Source organism: Saccostrea cucullata, unplaced genomic scaffold, assembly GCF_032062105.1.
Source record: "Saccostrea cucullata isolate Sc308-1 unplaced genomic scaffold, CSIRO_AGI_Scuc_v1 ctg1923, whole genome shotgun sequence".
In the NCBI taxonomy this organism is placed as follows: domain Eukaryota; kingdom Metazoa; phylum Mollusca; class Bivalvia; order Ostreida; family Ostreidae; genus Saccostrea; species Saccostrea cuccullata.
The window spans coordinates 1-19,150 of NW_026921478.1; the positions used below are offsets into that span (position 1 = coordinate 1).

The following is a 19,150-nucleotide window of genomic DNA, read 5'->3' on the forward strand; positions in this document are numbered from 1 at the left end:
CTGAAGTGGGTTTATTGTTTTAATTTGTTTCACTAGAATAATCTTGGTACACAAGACTTCTATTGTTTTCCTTATTTGATGAAATTTTATAATTTATATACTCAGTAATAGATTGATATGAAAATTATTTTTATGCCCCCTTTCGAAGAGGGGAGGGCATATTGCTTTGCTGCTGTCTGTTTCGATCCACTTAGTTTCCGTTATTTTCTTCAAAACCACCTCATATACTGAAATGAAATTTGGTATACAGATATTTCAGATGAATATCTAGGTCAAGTTAGTTTGGGTACGATTTTTTTATTTTTAGCTCACCTCAACGAATTTGGGGGGTTTATTAATACCCTCGGCGTCGGCGTTGGCGTCCCAGGTTAAGTTTTTTGGAGCAGTTTTCTTTTTAAGTACTTCTATGTCCTATATTGATTAGACATGCATGGAAGATGCTTCTAATGTGTTTCATTGTACCAGTCAAAGTTTCAGATGCTGCAATTTCAGCAAAGTAATGGTCAGGTTAATGTTTTTGGAGCAGGTTAACATTTTTGGTGAGTTTTTGGTGCAGATTTCTTTTCCCAAGTAACTATAAGCCCTATGTTGACCAAACTTGCATGGTTGATACATCTAAGGATGCATACTACTGGGCTTGCTTCGGATGCTGAATCTGACCTACATTTTCCAGTTGAGTGAACAGGTTAAAGTTTTTGGTGCAGGTTTCATTTCCAAGTAACTATAAGCCCTATGTTGACCAAACTTGCATGGATGATACATCTAAGGATGCATACTACCGGGCTTGCTTCGGATGCTGAATCTGACCTACATTTTCAGGTTAAATGAACAGGTTAAATTTGTTGGTGCAGGTTTCATTTCCAAGTAACTATAAGCCCTATGTTGACCAAACTTGCATGGATGATACATCTAAGGATGCATACTACCGGGCTTGCTTCGGATGCTGAATCTGACCTACATTTTCCAGTTGAGTGAACAGGTTAAAGTTTTTGGTGCAGGTTTCATTTCCAAGTAACTATTAGCCCTATGTTGACCAAACTTGCATGGATGATACATCTAAGGATGCATACTATCAGGCTTGCTTCAGATGCTGAATCTGACCTACATTTTCCGGTTGAGTGAACAGGTTAAATTTTTTTGGGCAGGTTTTATTTCCAAGTTACTATAAGCCCTATGTTGACCAAACTTGCATGGATGATACGTCTAAGGATGCATACTACCGGGCTTGCTTCGGATGCTGAATCTGACCTACATTTTCCGGTTGAGTGATAAGGTTAAAGTTTTTGGTGCAGGTTTCATTTCCAAGTAACTATAAGCCCTATGTTGACCAAACTTGCATCGATGATACATCTAAGGATGCATACTATCAGGCTTGCTTCGAATGCTGTTTCTGATCTACAATGTACATTTTCCGGTTGAGTGAGCAGGTGAAAGTTTTTGATGCATAATTCATTTCCATGTAACTATGACTTCTTTAATGACCAAACTTGCACGGATGATACATCAAAGGATGCATACTACCGGGCTTGCTTCAGATGCTGAATCTGACCTACATTTTCTGGTTGAGTGAACAGGTTAAAGTTTTTGGTGCAGGTTTCATTTCCAAGTAACTATAAGCCCTATGTTGACCAAACTTGCATGGATGATACATCTATGGATGCATACTACCAGGCTTGCTTCGGATGTTGAATCTGACCTACATTTTGTGGATGAGTGAAAATGTTAGTTTGTGATGAATGTATCATTTCCAATTAACTATGAGCCCTATAATGAGCAAACTTGCATGGACAATACATCTTAGGATGCACACTAATGGACTTACTTTGGATGCTGAATTCGACATACATTTTTTCAGATAATAGACCAGGTAAAAGTTATAGGTGCAGGTCAATTACCAAAAAACTTGAAGGCTTATATAACATTGTATAAACCAAACCAAACTTGCACAAATGTTGCATCAGGAGATGAAAACTCTCAAATTTGCTTCAGATGCTTAATTTTAATTACATTTTCATGAACAACTAGTTTAAATTTTTTATGTACCGGTAGGTCTATTTCAATGTATTCGATCAAAATTGCTTAAATATTTTCATTTCTGGAATGTACACTTTTTGTTGGTTAATTGTGTGACTTTGCCTTACTTAAAAGACAACATTCGTTGAGGTGAGCTCTGTAATCTATGATTACCTATGTTTGACAGAGTTATACCCCTTGGACTTAGAAAAATTTCAATTATTTGCAGTTTCCCTTCATTTTCTTCGCAGAGGTTGCACATACTGAAATGAAATTTAGTATACAGTTTTATCAGATAAATATCTAGGCCAAGTTTTATTTTGGATACGATCGCTCCATTTTTGACAGAGTTATGCCCTTTTGGACCTAGAAAAAATTCAATGAGGGGGGAAGGGGGGCATTAGTGTTTTACAAACATCTCTTGTTTTATTTCAAAGTGCTAGTCCTACATGGTAAAGTTTTGGAATGATTTTAAATAAACTTGATTCAAATTAAGCTGAATAATCAAAATACATTATTCTTTGAAAGCAAAACTAAACAAAAGTAAAATTCAGATGCATCGTTATGGAACAAACTAGTAGAACAAGTCTCTTCAGAGATATCTGGTTTTATAATTCTAGATTAATTTTGTTGTAGTTGTTCACAACAGAAGTCTTGGAGTTGCTGTTTAAGCATCACTTTATGGACAGAAATGTCAACCCCCAGGTACTGGTAGTGCTGGAGACTGTATCTAAAACTCATCCTGAAAACCTGGAACAATTTATGGAGGAATATCTGATGAAGACTGAACTCATGATGGAACTAACTGCTCACTACCAATTCACCATCTTAGTAAGGATAGCAGCTAAATGTAAGGTGTGGTATTTAATTGTATGCATACATGTTATAAGCAGTAGATTAAAGATTTAATGTATACTGTAGCTGAATGTTCAGAGCAAAGACAGACTTTGAAGTAAATGCCAGTTGTCATTCTTTGTTTCTGATTCCTATGCAGAATAAACAAGGCGTAGTGTATACATATTTGATGAAGCGACTGAAAGAATCGAACACTGAACAAGTTCTGACATCAAGCATACAGGGACTAAGAGAATTACATTCAATCTATGGTGCCGAAATTTTCACCTCAGAAGACAGGAAGTTTATAGAGAGTTTAAAAACAAAGGGAATGTCTCAAACTTTGAGAGATCTAGCAGATAATCTGATAGATGAATTGGAAGGCAGAAGGTAAACATTTTTATGACTTAGCCAAAGCTCAAATGAACTTTTATGATTTCTTGGTCATCCATCTGTAGTTATTGTCATTGGGTAACTTTTCATTTTATCACCATCTTCAGAACCACTGGGTCAATTGCCATCAGACTTGGCATATATGTTTCTTGTGTTCATATGTACATAAAACTCAATATTATACCGGGTACATATTTATATTAGTCTAGAGGGAGTGTCCAAAGGCATTGAAGAGCAGTCAGGACAGATAGAAAAGTTAGAGGTGGGCGTGGCGGGAACAAAGGTTGTACTGAAAAAGGTACAGACAGACGTCAATCAACAGGGAGAGGAGATAGACAGTGTCAGGGAGGGGCTGGGCGAGGTCAACACGCGGGTGGATCGCGTAGAGGTGGAAGTGGAGGAGACAAAAGAGAGAGTGGAGGAGGTGGATAAAAAGGTAAAAATTCACTCATTGTTTCTGATTTTATTCTGCTTTCTAAGTTCATACTAATTTTATACGAGATTGTATATCAGTGGATATAAGGCTAGTAAAGTGTTTTCTTATATTTAAATGAAAATATTTTAATGTATGTTCCAGACAATGAGTAATGCCCCTACTTGGTCTCGAGATGTTACAAAGCTGTTGAACCCGGAATCTGAGCATGACTGGAGACTCCTGGCTAGTCGCCTTGGTTACAGTCCTGATGACATCAGAGGCTGGGCCACCCAATCAGATCCCTGCATGGCCCTGCTGAGCGAATGGTATGCCACACACAAGACATTTGAGGCTTCTAAAGGTGTCCTGAATATCCTGCAGGAGATGAATCGTTTAGATGCGGCCATTATTGTAGAAAATGCCATGAAAGCTGCAGGTTTGATTTATATTTATTTTCAAACAAAAAGAATCCAAATATACACATGCATCAATAAATTTATTTTTAACTGTAAAGATAAACATGGTATATTGGGTTTTATTCTAAGTCTATAATAGCTCACTCTCAGTAATTTGAACTTTGTGTAAGATTTTATTTTTTCTTCCAGAGGGTGTTGTGGCAGATGAGCCAGTGGATTACCCAGAACCCCCTGAGATCTTCCTTAGTTACCAGTGGGGTCACCAGAATGAGGTCAAACTCATCAGTCGCCACCTGGAGATGGCAGGGTATAAATGCTGGATGGATGTGGGGCAGATGGGAGGTGGGGATAAACTGTTTGAGAAGATTGATTCTGGGATAAGAGCGGCCAAAGTTGTCATCTCTTGTGTGACAGAGAAATACGCAAAATCACCCAACTGTAACAGAGAGGTAGATAAGCAATAAAAAATGAATAAAAGTTTTTTTTTATTTCTAATTTTACAGGAATTTCTTATGACCAGTTTATATCAAAAGTGAAATTATATCTGACATCAGAAGATCATCAGTTAGTCTAGCTGACATCATTGAACTGACTGTTCATTTTGTATCCCTGAATGACTGGTATACTTTACAATATATAGGAATTAATTTTTACAATGGCAGGTCAATTTGTCTGTGAACCTTGGGAAACAAATGATCCCACTTCTCTTAGAGAAAATGCCATGGCCCCCAATGGGTTCAATGGGACCAATCTTCAGTGAGTACCTATTCATCAGATTTTTCCAAAGACCAGGGGAGGAAACCAAGGATGACCGAATCTGGCCAGTTGCCAAGTTTACGGAACTTCTCATGCAGCTCAACTGTTTGAAAGTGATGCCAGATCAGCAGAATATTTCACAAGGTTGGTTAACTTTGATTTTATTAATCCTACATGTATGTATCACAGAGATAATTTGCAGACTTAAAACCATTGCTTGAAGCTGCCCTATAAACCAAATGGTGTAAAGGATGAGGATGAAGAACCAGTCTCAAGTTGATTGTGTTCCTCTCTCTCTATAATTTAAGTTTACCACTCAATCATTTTCTTGTCATTGTACAATTAAATTCTACTGACCTGTTAAAGAAGTGCTTTTACAATTAGAATGTTTCAGTGTTGGATACACATAGTTATATATTATTACAATGAGAACCAAAACGATATCATAGCTTTGTCCATGAAATATTTTTGTGTGTGTGTCATCTAACAGTTATTAATGAAACGTGTATCCTTTTCCAGCGTAACCAGTGGAGAATGTAATTTTTTTTCACTCTTTACAGAGTATAAGAATTGGTGGATACCAGTGGTGGAGAACATTGTAATCCCTAGAAAACGAGACAGAAAGGGGGACAACTCACCTCCAGCAGCTGACAAGCAGAAGGTGAGGGATTCTAAGAGATATAAATTAAACAAATGGAAATATAGCACCTGTCTCACCATTTCATTAACATTTGCACAGTTGTCACAAAATAAACATTTACATAACATTCCTCAAAAGGGATCAATACTCATATTTTAGATACTTGTTTTGCTTTGTGTAAAGAATAGAATGTTAGGAAACATATCTGATTTATACGAGACAAACATCATACAAGTAGCAAAAAATATTCAAATATTTTATATAAAACATATATATCTTACTCAATGACAAAAAGTCAATACTGTATACAGGGTTATAGTTGCCCCGTGTTGTTTTTGTCCTTTTATACTTTCAAAAATTTTGCCCCATTTTAAATTCACCCAATCAAAATTCCGTTTAAGAAATTATGTTGCGCTCTTTGATTTCACTCCATTTTTATTTCACCCACATGTGACAAGGGCAAAAGGAGCAAAAATTAAAACAGCAGTGAAAATTTCCCTGTATACAATTTTTAGAAAAATTGAGGAAATAGGATTTATCATCTCATCGTGACTTTACAACTTAATATGTATGTATTCAGCACTAATACTAGTAATTATGGGGTCTCAACTTTATCTTGAGTGAAGGAAGGAAAAGTTTTTGTCAATTTTTCAGTTTCTTTGAACTATTATTTAATTTATGAGAAAAACAATGTTTCAATAAAAAGGACATACCCGGTACCTGTTTTTTTTTTTAGGCTACATCAGCGGTGGTCTCCCCTGACATCTTCATCTCCTACCAGTGGGGTAAACAGAAGGAGATCTCAGCCCTGAACCAGAGACTGACCAGTCAGGGCTTCACCTGCTGGATGGACATCCACCAAATGGGGGGAGGGGATTCCCTGTATGACAAGATTGATCGTGGGGTCAGAGGTTGTAAGGTCGTCCTGTCCTCGGTCACCACCAAGTACGCTCTGTCTGCCAACTGTAGGAGAGAAGTCAGTCTGGCTGATGCTCTGAAGAAACCTATCATCCCCATGCTGATGGAAAAAATAGACTGGCCCCCAGGTGGACCAATGAGCATGGTTCTTACACAACTATTATATGTTAACTTCTCAAAGGATGAGTCCATTCAATTATCATGGGAAGGAAAAGCATTTGATGAACTGCTAAAGAAGATTGAGGAGCACATTCCCAATGAAAGTACTTATCAGGATGAGAAGACAGAGAGACCATCAAATGTCTCCAAATTTGTAAACTCTTCTGCAAATGATAGTGATGGGAAAAAGCAAGGTGACCTTGAAAGAGAAATTCCCTCCATTCAGAAAATTAACCCACCATCAGTGTCTGTTCAACCACAGACAAAGTCTGCTAGTGTTGAACAAAATAGTCTAGTACAGTCCTACACAAATGATCAGTCAGACAAAAATGACATCAAAAAGAAATCAGCAACTTGTTGTATATTATAATATATTTGTGCAATTAGAAATAAAAATTTAATAACAAGCATTTTCAGTGATTGAAATAATAAAAGAAGAGAAATTTCTAAAGTCATGCTTTAGCAATTTTATCAACCACATCAATTATTCCATTGTCTTGGAGTCATGTACCTCTATCAATATTGTGAAAGTTGTATCCTCTGAATACATTAAATAATTTTTGTGATATTTAATTCTGTAAACACAGCAAACAAAACCGAATGTTCAAATTATTTCTACTATATGTCTACTACCCTGGCTACCCGGGTATATGATCAGTTAAAGTAGCCCCACCATGGTGCTCAGCAGGAAGTGCATCAAGAAGAAATCTGAATTTTAATAATTGTTTCGAACAATTTAATGTCTTGCCCCCCCCCCCCCCCCCCCCCCCCCCAAAAAAAAAATTAAAAAAGAAAAGCATTGAGAAAACTCGTGGTTGTGTGATGTCCAGAAAATGTTTATGAAATTAAGTAATGCTGCAGTTTAATACTATAACTGTTTAGACTCGATGATTAACTGCATCAGGAACATAAAAGTACAGCTGCCACTGAAGTACATCATAAATGCATAACAATTTAACAGGTAAAATGATCAAGTATTAGCTTAATAACATCTGCAGCAAACAGTCCTCTGACTACTAGATGTATATAAACCTGTAAATCAAAGATATTTGACCACTTTTCAGAGATCATGAGTTTAATAAATAGAGTCATATTTGTTGCTTGTGTTCTTTTCACATTTGTTTCAGGTAGGTTAAATGTCTCGAACTTTGTTTAAAACATAATTTTAAAAATGCTATATTTTATATCAAATAATTAACTACAGACAAACTTTATCTTGAACCTAATGGGTCTTAATTGGGACAAAACTTCCAGATATCTCGGGATTCCAGATACCGAGAGTAAAATACTTAAAGAATATGTGGTTGGAACTTCAACATCACTTTGACATATACTTGGTATTCGAGATGTCAGAGTTCAAGATATCGAAGTTCAACTGTATTTGTAATTATAGTGCTATGTGAAGTACTGTAAACCAACTTTTATTCGCGAGCGAGAAATCAGCGAATTTTGTGATCTTTTAGTCATAAAATCAATGTAAATGGCTGTGTACCATTTATTTTGCTTTGTATTTGTATAGCATGTTTCCTTACTAGTAAAAATTAATCATCGCTGATTGATTTCAAACTGACAAATTGCAAATAAAAGATGACGCAAATAATAGCTGGTTTGCAGTATTAAGCATGCCTACTTTAATTATTTCCCAGGTAAGCAGTGCAGCTACCCGTACAGGGCGCTCGGTTCCAACTGTTACTACTTCAGTACAGATAAAGCATCCTGGGACGAGGCTTATGTAAGAGATAGGGCTTCCTTTCTTCTCAATAAATTTTCTTTCCATATACACAAGGTTAAAAATTAAAGAGATATGATACATCTGATTTTTCTTGGTCTCTATAAAGTACTTTTTAAACTGCAGAAAATAAAATATTACGCAGATATCCATTTGCTTATAATAAAAAAAAGTTTACATTGTATACAAAGAATAACCTTTGACAGGTGAATTGTTTTCACAAAGGCGGATATTTGGCAAACCTGGAAACTCTTCATGAGTATCTTATTATGCGATACAAACTGGCAGGAATGAAAAATGGTAATGTTTGTATAAAAAGAAGGCAGTCTAATGGTAATCATGTACATGTAACTCGCATGTCTGTCATAAATTGATAATTATTATACCCCCGGCTTGAAAAGTGATCGGGAAGTCCATCCATCTGTTAGTTTGTCTTACTCTTTAGGGTATCCATCTCTTATCCGCAACATCTCTCTTACTACTGAATGAAATTTAATAAGACTTTCTCAGAATCTTTGTTATATAGTAAAACTATTGTGCACCTCCTATTTTACTTTTTGATCACAGAGATGTTAAAATAATGGACAGACATCCCAATCAATATATACCCCCCCCCCCCACTTTTCAATCGGGGGTATAAGTATTCGACTGAGTAATGCATATGGCTTTTGAAGTAGAGTGTTAAACTACTGTATCAGGGGAAATTGTCGTTCGATACAATGACCTTGTCAGCAAATAAAATTTATCATCAAGTCAAATGCTGACTGACGTTTTTCATACTATTGTTTATGGCATGCCAAATTCACAAAAATGCAATAAACCTAGTTTCACATTTGATAAACTAGGTTTATCGACTGTAAACTATAGTTTACAAACCGTAAAGTATAGTTAACGATTCGTTAAGTATAGTTTTCAACTGTAAACAATATTTAACGGTTGTTAACTATAGTTTACGAATGATAATCTAAGTTTATCTGTCTGTAATAAGCGTTAACTCTATTAGATTTTGTTGATAAACATAGATTCACGTTTGTAAACTATAGTTTACAATCGTAAACTATAGTTAAGAGTTGTTAATCATAGTTTTACAAATCGTGAAACTATATTTATCAGATCGTTAACTATAGTTAACGGTTTGTAAACTATAGTTTACAAATCGTGAAACTGTATTTATCAGATAATCTATGTTTTGCAATCGCAAATGATTGTTTTCAGTGTTAAGTATAGTTTACGGTTGTGAAACATAGATTATCGCGTTAACTATGGTTTACGGATGTAAAATATAGATTAACGTTGTTAACTATAGTTTACAGTCCGTAAACTATAGTTTACAACCGATAAACCTAGTTTATTGACTGTGAAACTATGTTTAGCTCATTTTTGTGAATTTGGCGTGCCATAATTGTTAGCTAGTCCATTTAATTTATACATTGAATCAACAACGCATTTTTCCGTTATTTCCCCATCATGACAATCAACACATGGCTGGTGTGACCGGTCGACAGGGGATGCTCACTCCTCCATGGTACCTGATCCCACCGCTGATGTTTTAGAAGTCCGTGTTTGCTCGGCTCCTATTTTGAATTGTTTTATGGACTTTTGATCTTGATTACTGTTCGTTACCTCCATATGTTTCATCTTCAATTTCATCTCCTTAAATTAATTCCCACCCCCGAGTTTCAGCTTCAGAAATACAAAGACCCATTACTGTTGAGTTGAATGTTACTGATATTTTTTCAGACAAATTCTTAGGCCATAAAACAGATTGGGATGTATAGTAATGGGGTGTCTGTCCATCTATTTGTCTGTACTTCTGTCCATTATGCTTTGTGGTACCCTAATCTGCAACTTGTCCTATACCACTGAATAAAATTTAATGACGCTATCAAAGAATCTTTATTATATAAATGGTGCCTGTTTTGGAGGGTAACATTTGAAATTGACACCCCAAGGAAAACCATTGTCAACCGACGCGTCAGCGGAGGTTGACAATGGTTTTCCGAGGGGTGTCAATTTCAAATGTTACCCTCCAAAACAGGCACCATTTATTTTATTATACTGAATGTCTTATTGATTAAGGACGTCAGCAAAAAAAAAAAAAAAAAACGTCGATCGTCTTTACGTTCATGTATTAGAAAGATTTCACACTCACCGGTTCACTAATCTCCTTATTGTTTGTTTGATACTCGAATTAGAGTCATTTATCATATTTAAAGCTTCGTTATTTCTGGCTCGCAAGCATGTTTCCTACACTCGCAAGCATGTATCGTCTGTCGTTTGTTGTTATCGGACGCAAGCTTTTATTGACGTCAAGTTAATTCCGGTTCTTTCAAACGCGCAACTGACGTTTTGAGAATTCTACGGTGAACCGTACGCGCATAATTTCCACGCATGTGGCATTACCGTTGTGTTACCCGTTGTCACGTGTGTTGCTAAGGCTCAGGGTAATCGAACGGATTGTTAACTGCGTCTAAACCAATCAGATTTTAGTATTTAACTTGAAAGTATAATAATACATAATGTCACTGTGTGAATCATTTGTATATAACTTTTTGATCAGACACATATTTCAGATTTTCCATATCCATATATGGACACTTAAATGTCCTTCTTTCCATTATATCCAGGGTACACATATACCGGTATCCTTCCAAAGCAACTTCATGTGTGCATGACAAATCATTTGACCATACAAAAATTCAAAGGACAAGTTAAAAAGGCTTATCTGTGGTCCCTAGTTACTCGTCAAATTTCAAACATTTATCAAAAGCCTTAAAAATTAAATTTTATTATTAAGTTATGTCTTTATTATTTGAGTCATCATCTAAAATGTCAAATAATAGATATACGCAGCATACAAAGCTGCGTATTGAAGTTGGGGTCCTTTGATTTTTATGAATGTCAAAAGAAATCACTGACTGGTACACATTTTAATTAGAGCTTTTGTAAACACCGAGCACAGGTTTGTTCAGAGTCGAGTTTGATATAATTTGTATACTATATATATAAATATATATTGTGTAAAGGTTCAGTAAAAATTTCTTTGTTGATCAACCTTGTGCTCTATGTTTTCTATTTAAAAGTACTGAGATTTTGAACCTCTTCGCTGTCTTCATTTACATGCAGTTAACCTCTTTATGACCTGTTTAGAATCATAACAATTAAGCCACGTGAATTTGTGTCGTTACGGGTATATGTCCCCAATATATATGTGCTTGCAAGTTCTCAGTTGAAACGTACTCAGTTTTATATTGGTCACCATGGACTTATTTGATCAATCTTGTTATAGTGTTGCATTGCTCAAGTTTTGTAAATAGAAAATTGATTTGTAGCTGATTGTGAATCTTGAACATATAATTCGTCTTTGAAAGGAAAATATATATCAAGGATATTCTTTTTATAGTATCTAATCTAAATGTCTCCGCCATTTCCATGTAAAAGAAAAACCGTATATAGTCTAATGGGGGAAAATGTTCCAGCATTTTTTAGTGCGATGGGTGTTGAAAATTGGCTTGTATTTTTTTGATATGTTTAATTATTCATTATAATACACAATGCTTTGATTAGAAATACTTTGATTTATACACAATAAAAGCAAGCAAAATACCCCTTGCTAATATCTACCCAGTAAACCAAGGGTGTAAAAACTAAAAGGGACCATGCTACTATACTTAAGTAGAAAATTCCTTTGGTTCTGAATGCTGACAAAGCTAGTGGTACTTTTTGACTCCCTCTCCTTAGTGAAATAGACAAACACAGAATAATTTGTATACTGTACTTTAAAAGGACAGCATTATGCCATCGGGGGACGAGATATGAATCGGGGGATAAAGGGAGGAGACTGGAGGTGGGTCAGAAATGGACGTGTGACCAGGATGTCCTACTTCGCCTTTAGTCCTGGAGAACCTAGTGGTACCAAGGCATCACCAGAACTCTGTTTATGGCTTCTCTCTAATCACCAATATCAATTTGCAGATGTTCCTTGCAATTCAGTTGCACGATATGTGTGTGAAAAATGAAGATCTTTAAATATTTTTTGACCAAGTAGACTTTTTTTTTAATCTTTTATGAATGGAATTGTTTTGCAGTAATAAATATTCTTTGCAATAACATCATCTAGTTGGGCTTACTTTATACTTTTACTATAAATGACAGCTACATGATATGTGGAAATTTTTTTTAATTACAAAAACAGGCTGTTATTATCTGTTAGGAATGATTCTTGGTTTACACATATCCACTTTGGCAGTCTGGATGTGGAAGGCTGGGGCCACCCAAGCACCACATGGACACCTCTCCCCGTACCAGATGTAGGAGCCAATTTTACAGCTGCATTTGGGACAGGCCAGCTTTCCTTCCAGATCCTGGATGGACCCCGCCATCCACCGGACAGGCTCGATAAAGTACGATAAATCACAAACTCTCTCCGCCTCATCAGGGGATTTTTCCACTTTCTCTGAGGACACTTTTCCTCTCCAGTCAAAAGCCACTTCTCCATCTCCCACTGTGTGCTTCATAATCCCAGACTGCCTAAACAAGGCATGCCTGCACTTTCGACATTTAAACACTGCGTCATTTTTCTTGATCTCCTCAGTTGTGTCAAAGTAACTGGACTGTAGTTTGGATCGCTCCTCAGCAGTAGTTCCCTGTAAGTTGGTGGCCAGTTTCTTTAGTCTGTATTGTCTGAACTTCTCATGGGTTCTATCTATTGTGCAGTCCATTTCTTCAAACAAAAGAAGTTGTGAAACGAATCCATCATTGGGGGATACCATTGGTCTCATACTCTTCACAAGTTCTAATGCTTCACTATAACTCAGTTTTTTCTTATTCATTAGATAAGCAATCACAATGGTGGCACTTCTGGAACATCCCATCATGCAATGGACAAGAACACCTCCTCTATTATCTAGAGCGTCATCTATAAACTCAAAACATTCCTCAAAATGGCTGAGAAGGTCAGTGAATTCTAAGTCAAAGCCATAGACAAATTTATATTTGTAAGTGTCTGTGTAGCTCCTGTGTAGAGGGACATTGTTGATGGTGAGGATGTGTGTCACGTTGTTCTGTTTGAGTTGATCTGTTCTGTGGACGGCCTTCTCTCCTCCAATGTAAATGTTGTCCACTATCTGACTGATGTCACAATCCCTGGAGTCTGTCATTCTGAACCCTGCACCTGGTCTGAAATAAACAAAAATAAAAGTTAACAATGCAGTTGAAACATTTTATGAACTATTACGTACTATGTGTACAGTCAAGAATCCAATAATCTGTGTGCTTAATATATATGGCATTCTGGCTTAAAATACAAACTTCTAAGATTATTTATTGGAACGAAGTTTTATAATATAATCAAAGTACTGTGAGTACTGAAAGACGGTGGCATGAATGATTTTGTTTATTTAACGTCCATTTATTAAGAAAAGAATAAAATTTTCAGCAGCGATGGATTTTTCTGGCTAGCAATTACTGCGACACGGGATCTTAATCTGAATTAATGGCCAATATCCATGTCACGCAGTGGGAGTCGAATCCGCTACGTAAAGATGGACTTCTTCAAGTCCGTTAGATAGAATGATCTATCGTTAAAATGATAAATGTCCTACGGACCCGGTTTAACGGCTTGTCCCGAGACACAGTTAGATTATTCTAACTACATGTACAAGTCTGTGAGTCCAAAGCAAACCCGCTACCGTAACGTCAGATGGCGACTTGCAGTAAATAAGATAAAATGTTTTAAATTTTTGTAAAATGAATTGGGAATTATTTAAAATTTTATTCCGATTTTTCACAATATATCTACCTGTATTTTAATATTTAAATTTATATTTTTGTACTAAAAAGTAAATTGTAATCAATTCTCACTGTGATTTAGAATGTTTACGCACTATCTTAAGTACATTTGTCATCAAAAAACACAGCAAACTTCAAATAGGTATATGCATTTATAAATAAACAATTGCAAATTATAAGATTTCATTTAATGTGTTACGGATGATAATGTCAAAGTGTCTAAAGCAGCGTCAAGTTTCCTCTTTGATAAAAACACGTTGGATAATTCCCACTTAATTCAAGGTGAAGATTTATTAGTACTAAAGTTATGGATCAATATTTTTACTATCATTTAACTAAATAATCTTATACATATATTGGCTATCAACATTGTCAGCGCCTTTCGCTATTTCTGTAGCTGTTTGTTCTACCCTTGGATTTGATTAAAACGATTATCTTAGAAAACTCCCATTTCTCTATTACACTAAAGAGGAAAAAACTGAACTGCTTTCCAGACCACTTTTATTTCGAAACAATACTCGTATTATTTTCATAACCGGGGTTTTTATCGTGTGTAACATTAAAGCATGTTGATAAAGTATTATTTTTTTTTTGTCTAAAGTGTATCAAAAGAATTCAGATACATTAAAATATGATAAATAAATACTTGTTAAAAATTTCATATTGCAGCGCCCACTATCTTACGAGAAAAAAACGCTTTGTACACGACAACCCTCGTATACTGCTCGAAAAAAGAGAAAAAAACAGAATAACAAAATATTTTTCTGTCTCTATTTTCCGTCGTCTCAAGTCACGATCAGAGTCTGTATATATACGTATGGAGCTTTCCCCAGAATTGAATATCTTATACATTTTCGCCGTGGTTTGCGATTATGTTATTTCTCATACGTAATATTCTAATATGCAACGTCCTTGCGAGTCCCAGTGCATATTTACTGCTTGATGAACACACTAGAATACTGACCGAAATTCAGCCCAAAGCCACATTCCTTTTTATATGATTCAGCTAAAATCACATAAAAATCCTAATACTAATATTAATTCATGCACATGTATTTGAGTTCCTTTTTCGTATATTTTCGGTTAAATTTATTAGAGGCACGCTAGAGTATCTAATAAATAGGAATGAAATATATGGGTAAAATGTGTCCGTTATAGTCTTTGTAATTATAAATTTGACAAATTATACGTTAAGTCGTTTTTGTGTCCGAGATAATCAAACAAAGTCTTATTTTCAAAAACTAGAATGATGATAAACTTAGCAAATTTTATGGCATCATATACCTCCAACAACCATCACTACGAACTGATTAAGATGTAGTGATCTTTTTTCTTCTTACCTAAAGTACATATCTTCGTTTTACTAATATAGCATTGAAAACAGATACAAGAAACAATCAAAAGACTTTGTTAAATTACATTAAACTATTCAAGTTTTATTGTAAAAAAAAACCACAAAGCAGTATTTCAGTAAAAAACAGCCGTGTGTTGTTTAGCAATTATTTATTACTAGCAGTTGATTTCAGAGTTATATTTTTCAACAAATATTCGGTAATTTAAAGAAACACAACGTGCATAGAAAATGATTTTTCGAACATGTGAGAAAAAACGAGAAAATTGTGTACGAGTTGAAATGTGTAGTTTGCACACGAATATACGAGTCGGTTGGTGTACGAGTTAGTTTAGTTCGGTGTAATGAATATTCATGAGGCGAGAAATACTGATAACGGCATATTATCAGGAGTTAGGCTTTGTATCCATCAACGAAATGTCTTTAAAATACCTTCAATGTATTTGTTACCTATGTACATTTTATTTTCAAACATCGAAATCAGTCTACTTTCATTATTTTGACTTTGCAAAAATCGCCGCTAGGGTCCCCGTGTGTTTACACTGACCAGCAGCTATAGCCTGTGGCTATAAATAGCCACCGTCTAATCAAAAGTATGTACAGTCAAAGCAAATCTTGTATTAAAATGAAAAATTCTCACACAGAATTCTTTGACATCAAACTAGGGGTAAAGCAGGGAGATAATCTAAGCCCAACCTTATTTAAAAATTTTATCAATGATTTACCTGAGTATCTTCAAGACACCCCTAATCCCATCTTACTTAATGATAAGGTAATTAACTGTCTTATGTATGCTGATGATGTGATATTGTTATCTCAGACAGCAGTAGGTCTTCAATCTAAATTGCATAAATTACAGTCATTTTGTAATGATTGGTGTCTGGAAGTGAATGTAACAAAAACCAAAATTCTGATATTTAATAAAGCGGGTCGTTTGATAAAAAATGAATTTAAGCTGTTTGACCAGGTTTTGGAATCTGTGTCTTCTTATAGATATCTAGGGGTACTCTTTAGTGCCTCTGGAACCTTCTCATATGCTCAGGAAGACCTGTATAAAAAAGCTCTAAAGGCATTTTATAAACTGCAAAAAGAATTTTTGTCTTTGAAGCCAAGTGTTAAAACATCCCTACATGTATTTGATCATACAATAAAACCCATCTTGCTTTATGGATGTGAAATATGGGGGAACATTAATCGACCAAGTATTTTTCGTAAAACCTCCAAACTCTCTGTATATGATATTTTTAGTAAGTTGAAGTGCGAGAATCTACACTTAAAATTTTGTAAGAATATATTGGGACTGCATAGGAAAAGTGCAAACTTCTCCTCATTATCTGAGCTTGGTAGGCTCCCCCTTCATTTTGATATTATAAAAAGTATTTTGAATTATGTCCATAGATTAGAATGTCTAGATATGTCATTCCCATTATTGAGAGCAGCATATTCTCAAAGTAAGATTAATTGGAGTAACAGTATACCATCTTGGTATGGAACATATAGTAAAATTGCAGAAATGATAAACGTTAATAAGGATATTTTGTCTAACAAATTGCAAACTTTCAAGATAAAATGCAAAAAACATTTAATTTCATACTACATGAATGAGTGGAACTTGATTAGATTGTTACAAGAAGGTAAACTGGATACTTATGTGAAGATTAAAACAAATTTTGGACTTGAAAAATACTTACTATGCCTGCCATTTGAACAAAGAAAATTAATATGTAGGTTGCGTACATCTTCTCACAATTTACAAATTGAAAGAGGCCGGTACTTTGGCATTCCTAGAGATCAGAGACTTTGTACTAAATGCTCAATGAATGTTATTGAAGATGAAAAACACACACTTTTTGAATGTTTGAGTTTTGTTACAGAACGAGAGAATATGATTAATGTTATACAAAGACACTGTATCAATTTTTCTCATTTAAATAATGAAAATAAGTTGTTGTGGGTTCTAAATTGTGAAAATATTGAAGTACTTTCAGCTGTTTGTGAACTGGTTAGACAAGCCATATAAAATACTGATGCATATAATGTGGTATTTCTCTTTATAATAATAATAGGTGCATGTAAACACTGTATGTACTAAATTTAAAAAAAAAAAAAAAAAAAAAAAAAGAATCTATAGTGAAGTTCTTGTGAATTGATCAAGGGTGCAATAAAGTGTGTCTTCTACATGTATTAAGAAATTAAAAAAAATTTGTATACTTCAAACACTTAATAAATATTACTTGTTCATAAGATATGCAAACAAAACATGGTGAATTATAAAGTACCAATGCACTGTCCCGTGGTATCTTTTGCAATTTAGTGGAATATAGCTACTCAGTATGTATGTGTGTGGACATATATATATACGTGTATGTATGTATGTGTTGGTATGTATAAAAAAAAAATATATATATATATATATATATATTTTTCATTTCTGTGTATGTATATCTCTGGCTTTTTTGCATTATGGTACACGGTGGTACTTCTTTATATATTTTTAATTACAATATGTATTTAAAGTTCACATGTTAGCAATTATTTCAACTTATGAACCATGTGTAAATTATTAAGTATATACATGTACTAAGAACACATCACATCTTATTAATAACTATTATATGCTCTGTTTAATAATCATGTATGTAATATGCCCACAAGGGCCCTGATCTGGAATAAATCTATTCTATTCTAAGAAAAAAAAAATTCTATATGGTATTCAGACAAATTTCATTGCTAAATGGTTAAAGTCCATGTTTTGATTCCCAGTCCAGCCATATATAATTAGGAGTATTTGTCCACTCCATAACTATATTTAGTGCTGTGACCTTGATCTGGAATTGAATGAATAGACCTGCCATGGAATATGCTTGGTTGGTGTACAGTATGTATACACTTATTTGTTTAGGAACAAATATACATTTTAGGGATGAAGGTATTGGTCACAATTTATTTTCTTTTTTGTTACATTTGGTACCATTATTAGCTCTGGAAGGGACAGGAGAAAAATTATCAAGTCATAATATATAGATAGCCTAGCTTGTAGGTGTCTCGCAGGGGAAAATACTTTTGGACTTAAAGATGGAAGGGGAAATGTGGCACTCATACAGGTTTGATTAATGATGGTCAGATAGCCTAGATGGTAGAGGGTCTGACTAATAAGATATGAAGATGATACAAGTAGTCCATGCTGTCTAACCCGTACTGTTTCTTTTGTTATAAAATTATAAAACAACAATTTGGCTTTACCTGTGTAAAACTAAATAAAAGGTCCCAAAATTTCACTAAAATGGAAACATTTTCACATTTAACCATATTCGTTTTGACCAGAATGCCAGCTTTCATAATAACTCCTGCAAGTAAAAACTGTTACTGTACTATAGTAACTATATGCATACTCTATGTGGTATGGCAATAACAATATCAGAGGAAATTCGGGAAACCAATACACATGGTACGGTATTTCACAACCTGAATATTTTTTTCTTTGATATACAAATATGTCTCTAACAATTAAGCTACACATAATTAAGTATTGTTACCTAACACCGACTTCAAAAAGGTCCCTAACAGTCCTGTAAATCTTCAGAAAGTTAAAGTTGATATAATCATTTGACAGCTCTTTTGTTGAGTAAAACAAAAAAGTGGAGCGCCCGAGGGGTTGCGAAATGATCACCGGGAGATACGGATGTTAAGTAGGCTAGATGCAACAATTATTTAGAACTTGGTTATTTAATAAACT

The 19,150-nt window shown here is 34.8% G+C and overlaps 3 protein-coding genes across 3 annotated transcripts; 2 read left to right on the top strand and 1 right to left on the bottom strand.

Moving 5' to 3' along the window:
* Nucleotides 1-2,649: 2,649 nt before the first annotated feature.
* LOC134260086 (uncharacterized) lies at nt 2,650-6,919 on the top strand (the record flags this gene model as incomplete). Its single annotated transcript, XM_062742666.1, has 8 exons — nt 2,650-2,868; nt 3,008-3,237; nt 3,445-3,676; nt 3,818-4,091; nt 4,261-4,520; nt 4,734-4,971; nt 5,388-5,488; nt 6,204-6,919. Coding segments are annotated over 8 exons (2,265 nt in total), but the record flags the coding sequence as incomplete, so codon positions are not given.
* A 680-nt stretch (nt 6,920-7,599) lies between these two features.
* LOC134260098 (perlucin-like protein) lies at nt 7,600-12,336 on the top strand. The gene is made up of 4 exons (XM_062742675.1): nt 7,600-7,671; nt 8,191-8,276; nt 8,480-8,573; nt 12,060-12,336. Exons 1-4 carry the CDS (start codon nt 7,614-7,616, stop codon nt 12,290-12,292), a joined length of 471 nt encoding a protein of 156 aa, XP_062598659.1. The 5' UTR covers nt 7,600-7,613; the 3' UTR covers nt 12,293-12,336.
* Nucleotides 12,337-12,438: 102 nt separating this feature from the next.
* LOC134260097 (dual specificity protein phosphatase 12-like) lies at nt 12,439-19,018 on the bottom strand. Its single transcript, XM_062742674.1, has 2 exons — nt 18,951-19,018; nt 12,439-13,451 (listed from the first exon to the last, which is right to left on the bottom strand). The coding sequence occupies exon 2, from the start codon at nt 13,430-13,432 to the stop codon at nt 12,476-12,478; it is 957 nt and encodes a 318-aa protein (XP_062598658.1). The 5' UTR covers nt 13,433-13,451; nt 18,951-19,018; the 3' UTR covers nt 12,439-12,475.
* Nucleotides 19,019-19,150: the final 132 nt, after the last annotated feature.

Bases quoted from the DNA above. Each gene is read 5' to 3' on its own strand.
- LOC134260098 (XM_062742675.1), top strand. From the start codon at position 7,614: ATGAGTTTAATAAATAGAGTCATATTTGTTGCTTGTGTTCTTTTCACA. The intron at 8,277-8,479 runs GTAAGAGATAGG...AACCTTTGACAG, and splicing joins CATCCTGGGACGAGGCTTAT to GTGAATTGTTTTCACAAAGG. The intron at 8,574-12,059 runs GTAATGTTTGTA...GTACTTTAAAAG, and splicing joins ACTGGCAGGAATGAAAAATG to GACAGCATTATGCCATCGGG.
- LOC134260097 (XM_062742674.1), bottom strand. From the start codon at position 13,432: ATGACAGACTCCAGGGATTGTGACATCAGTCAGATAGTGGACAACATT.